Source organism: Gavialis gangeticus, unplaced genomic scaffold (assembly GCF_001723915.1).
Source record: "Gavialis gangeticus isolate Ggan-Ray unplaced genomic scaffold, GavGan_comp1, whole genome shotgun sequence".
Classification (NCBI taxonomy): domain Eukaryota; kingdom Metazoa; phylum Chordata; order Crocodylia; family Gavialidae; genus Gavialis; species Gavialis gangeticus.
This window is the reverse complement of record NW_017729022.1, coordinates 74558371-74563497: the sequence shown is the minus strand read 5'-3', so window position 1 is coordinate 74563497 and position 5127 is coordinate 74558371. Positions and strand designations below refer to the sequence as shown.

General features: G+C 44.6%; 1 protein-coding gene across 2 annotated transcripts in view; it reads left to right on the top strand.

Annotated features, from left to right (window-relative positions):
* TRIM24 (tripartite motif containing 24) overlaps positions 1-5127 on the top strand; it is a 76297-nt gene that overhangs the window by 64602 nt on the left and 6568 nt on the right. Inside the window, exons 16-17 of one of the 2 annotated variants that reach the window (XR_002096903.1) lie at positions 704-778; positions 1571-1787. Coding sequence is in view for 1 of the 2 variants with exons in the window: in XM_019515397.1 (XP_019370942.1) it covers positions 704-778 (75 nt within the window). In the remaining variant the exon portion in view is untranslated. The remainder of the gene's footprint in view (positions 1-703; positions 779-1570; positions 1788-5127) is intronic. The other variant, XM_019515397.1, reaches the window with a different exon arrangement.

Genomic DNA, 5127 nt, shown 5'->3' with positions numbered 1-5127 from the left:
TGACACCATCCTTGGAGGTTTTCAAGACCCAACTAGACAAAGCCTTGGCTATAATGATCTAGTTGGGGATGGTCCTGCTTTGATCAGGGGTTTGGATTAGATGACCTCCTGAGGTCCCTTCCAACCCTCATTTTCTATGAATCAGTGATTTTAGAACCATTATTTAAAAGGGCTGACAATCAAAAAGGAAAGGACCCCACCTTCATTCTCATTTTTCAGGATGAATTTACAGAACTAGCAGTTAAAGCATCCTTTCCCTCTATAATCCTTTTGACCCAAGAGCATCTTTGTTGTCATGCTTTTGGGATTGAAGAGTAGGAGTTACTGTGGCCTTGCTATCATGGTATAGATGTGCCCCTTCAGTGTGGGCAAGTTATATTCTCCTTCAATTTATTTCCTGATAGGCCATATACTCAATGGCACTAAGAAAAAACAGAATTACACTGTGGGTAATTGAGTGTATGTTCTTTCATATTATGAGGCTCTGTAGTGGTATGTGTATGTACACTGAAGATGATGAATACCTTGATTTTAAAAAGCAATTAACTTGCTAAGGTCTGGAGCTTCTAAATATGTTCCATTTTTCTAGTGAGGATCATGGGAGCACTAAGTATCTGTTTGAAAAAATTTAATAAATTATAAAAGGTAAAAATGGAGAGTTTTCTAATACGCAGCTATTGTCCCTTTTTTCCTTTATGTACAGAAGTGTGAAAGGTTACTGCTGTACCTCTACTGCCATGAAATGAGCCTTGCTTTTCAAGATCCAGTTCCTCCCACGGTAAGTAGATGACTTCCTGAGGTCCCTTCCAGCCCTAATTTTCTAAGTACATAATTTTGCCTTGTGATATTCACTAAAACACGTGGCACCACTGTTGGCATCACTGTTCCCGGTAATAACCCACCATCAGATGGATAAGTTACTTAGCTATTCAGTTTACCAAATGTTTGCTTTAATTGTTAAGATGGGCAAGGAATAGGCTACCTGTAGTGTTGAAAGTTCGAGAGCAATCCCGCATCACCATAAATTTTGTAGCTGAGATGCATTTGGAGGCATTTGTAGACTCTCACAGGGAACGGGCCTTCACCCACTAACTACAGCTAGTCATTCAAGGCTGAGAAGACTACAGTATGTCCCTTGCTATGCATGAGAAGTCTAAAGCCAAAAGGCTTGTGATATGGGTGTTTTTGTCACAAGCCCCAGGATCCTTCAAAAGTTTTTATATACAGATGAGGAGCAGGGCAGCCTGGTCCAGCTCCACCTCATGGAGGGTGGACCCACACTAATCATATCTGGTCAGGCTAAGGAAGGGAGCTACAGAGGGATTCTAGGTGAACTGTTTGGGTCCCTGTTTGGTGATGTTTGCCAGACATTTAAGGCTGGTGAGGAAACAGGAATCATTGGAAATGGGTAAGAAAGGTACAGCTTAGCTGTGGGAGTGAAGAAGTTTAAATATGTTCAATGTAGTGGCTGGAAAAAGAGTTGGCACTGAGGGGGACTCTGTGCAATGGGCACTGCCATGCATCTTATTCAGATTGGCTGCACTAACCTATATTTCTGGTATGTTCCTAGCCTTTTCTTTTAGGCTACCTAGCAAGGGAGATACCGTGATCAAGGCAGGGGACTTTACACTTTTTGTGGTTGGATCACATATGGTGGATTGTGAACCACTTTTCTGGTCTCCAGATCATTCTGGATCCTAACCCTGCCTTCCAGTGTCTGTGATTTCATCCAACTTGGTGCCATCAGCAAATTTGCTGAGTGTCCTTTTAGTCCCATTATTCAAATCGTAAGTGAAGATATTGAACAGTACTGGCCTCAGGAGAGACCCCCAGGGAGCTCTACTTGATATCTCTTTCCAAGTAAATATTGACTACTTGTTGAGTACAATCCAACTGGTGATGCAACCAGTTATGTACCCTGCCCTCCCTACAGTACTTTTGTCTAGTCTCTATTTCCTTAGCTTGTTAGTCAGTATGTCTTGGTTGGCAGTGTCAAAACCTTGCGAAAGTCAAGGTGCATCACACTGAGTACTCTCCCACACCCATACAGCCTGTCACCTGATAGAAGGAAATCATGTTGGTGAATCCATGCTGGCTGTTCCTGTTCACCTTTTTCTCTTTTCAGTGGGCTCATCTACTACTACACTATACTTTTGTGTCTCAAAAACCATGCCAAAACCATATTGCACAGTACTATTAGGCTACTGCACAGTAGTGTCACTTAAAAGGCATTCGCTGGCGCTACTGCACAGTAACTCCAGTTACTGTGCATTTATTTAGTACTTGCTTATACAAGTAGCAAATCAATCAGCAGTAACCACTATGCAGTAGCGGCTCATGTAAACACACCCCCTGACCTTGATACCATGATCTTTCCAGGTATCAAGGTCAGGTTGATTGGTCTAATTCCTCAGAACCTCTTTCTTCCCTTTCTTAAAGATGAGTGCTGTATTTGCCCTTTTACAGCCGTCTGGGATCTCACCCAAGCTCCAGAAATCCTCAAGAAGCATAACCAATGGCTCTGTAATTACCTCAGCCAATTTCTTCAGTACCTTAAGGTGCATCCCATCCAGCCCTGCCAACCTGAAAGCATCGAGCTTCTCTAACTAATCCCTAACCTGTTCTTCTACTACTTCAGCCTGTTTGTCTCCTTTCATATCTTTGCTGCCAGCTGCCCTTGTCATCTGATAGCTGTCCTATTCGTGAAGACTGCAGTAAAAAAGACATTAAATACTCTGCCTTCCCTGCATCATCCATAATTAGATTTGCCTTCTGCATTCTGTAAGGGATCTATAGTTTCTTTGGCCAGTGCCTTATTTTTCACATACTGGTAGAATCTCTCTTTATTATCTTTTATGTCCCTTGCCATTTGTCTTGGCCTTTGTAGTTTCCCCCCTGCCACCCCTGTGTGATACACTCATATTCACCTCTAGTAATGTGGCCAGTTTGCCACTTTTTCTAGGATTCCTTTTTGAGTTTTCAGCTCAATGAAGAGATTGCTGTCTAGCCACATTGGTCTCCTGCTACACTTCCCATTCTTCTGAACTCCTTTATCCTTCAGACTTGCTTCCCAGGGAATCCTGCCCACCAGCTTGCTAAAGTCTGCCTTTTTGAAGTCCAGTGTCTTTATTCTGCTGATCTCTTCCCTTCCTCCCATCTAGGATCTCGAACTCCGTTCCACGGTCACTGCCACCCAACTTGCTTTCCACCTTTTCTTTCTCAACTAATTCCTTTGTTTGTGAGCAGCAAATCAAGAAGAGTGTTTCCCCTTGTTGGCCTTTCTACCACTCAAAACAACGCTATCTCCAAAACATTCCCAAGAATTTTCTGAACTGCTTGTGCATTGCTGTGTTTCCCTCCAAGCAGATGACCCAATAATTAAAGTCCTCACAAGAACCAGATCCTGCAGTTTGCAAGCTGTTGTCAACTGCCTTTTCCACCTCCTCCTTGTTACAGGTTTGGTGACGTGGAGCAAACATTCCCATAACATCACTCTTGCTGCTCTCCCCTCTGAGCTTTACCCAGAGGCTTTTAGTAGACCTACTTTCCACCCTGTACTGCACCTCAGAACACATGTATGTTGCCTTTGTATATATAGGATAACAACATCTCCTTTTTTCCTCTCTCTGTTCTTCCTGGACAAGCTGTCCCCATCCATGACTGTCCTCCAGTTATGTGAACTAATCCCACCACATCTCTGTAATGCCAATTGCATCACAATTGTGTGATTTGTATATCTTCTCCCTGAGAACATTGCTAAGGCTTCCACTGTTGCTTCCACTGCCTGAGTGGTTTTTTTTGTTTGTTTGTTTTTATCTAGGTCCCCTGCTCCTTAACTTGCCTCTGGGCTTTCGTCTCCATCCCCAGTGAACCTTGTTTTAAAGCCCACCTCACCAGGTTAGCAAGCCTGTATACAAAATCATTCTTCCCTCTCTCCATCAGGGGGACCTGTCTCTTCCCAGCAGCCCATCTTGTTGGAATGTCACACCCCATGGTCAAAGCCCTGCTGGCAACACCAGCCATGTAGCCATGTGTTGAACTCCAAGATGTTTCTGTTCTTAGCTGGAGCTGTACCTTTGACTGGAAGGATCTGTGAGAACATTACCTACTTAACCCCTTCACCCTTGCACCCAGTAAGAAAAATTAAAAGCTTGGCTTGTTTAGTATAGCAAAATGAAAATTCAGAGAGGATATAGAAGGAGAATCCATCAGAATCTAATGGTTCTTTGGACTTGTATACTTAAACTACATCACACCTGGCTGGCTTTTATTCCCCAACTTGACTGACTAGAAATTTAGGAAATTTGGTTGTCACACCGGACAACAAAGCCAACGTATTTAACGATTTCTTTGCCTCCATTTTCCTAAGCAGGGACCGGAACAGTCACGCCCCCACTGGGCCCCCCTCAGGCCCCAAGGGAGACGCACCTAGGCGAAAGGTTAGTGAGGAACTAGTTAGGGAACTTCTGGAAGGACAGGATGTATTCAAGTCAGCTCGTCCGGACGATCTCCACCCTAGAGTACTAAGGGAATTAGCTGAGGTCATTGCAGGACCCCTGGCAAGGCTTTACAAGCACTCGTGGTGCTCTGGAGTGGTGCCAGAGGACTAGAAGAGGGCCAGTGTTGTTCCCATCTTCAAAAAGGGGAAGAAGGAGGACCCAGGAAACTACAGGCCAGTTAGTCTTACCTTGATCCTGAGCAAGCTTTTTGAAAGAATTATTCTGGCACATATCCACAAGGGGCCAGCAGGGGAGATCATGCTTAGGGGCAACCAACACGGGTTCATCAGTGGCAGGTCCTGTCAGACCATCCTGGTGGCCTTCTATGATCAGATCACCAAATCCTTAGATGCAGGGGTAGCAGTGGACATAGTCTTTCTGGACTTTCGGAAGGCCTTCGACACTGTCTCTCACCCTGTTCTCATTAAGAAACTGGGGGACTGTGGTGTCGACACCCACACAGTCAGTTGGGTTGCCAACTAGCTGGAGGGCCGTACCCAGAGAGTGGTAGTGGATGGGTCATTTTCGACCTGGAGGGATATGGGCAGTGGGGTTCTGCAGGGCTCGGTCCTCGGGCCTGCACTGTTCAATATCTTCATCAGTGACTTGGACAAGGGGGTAAAAAGCA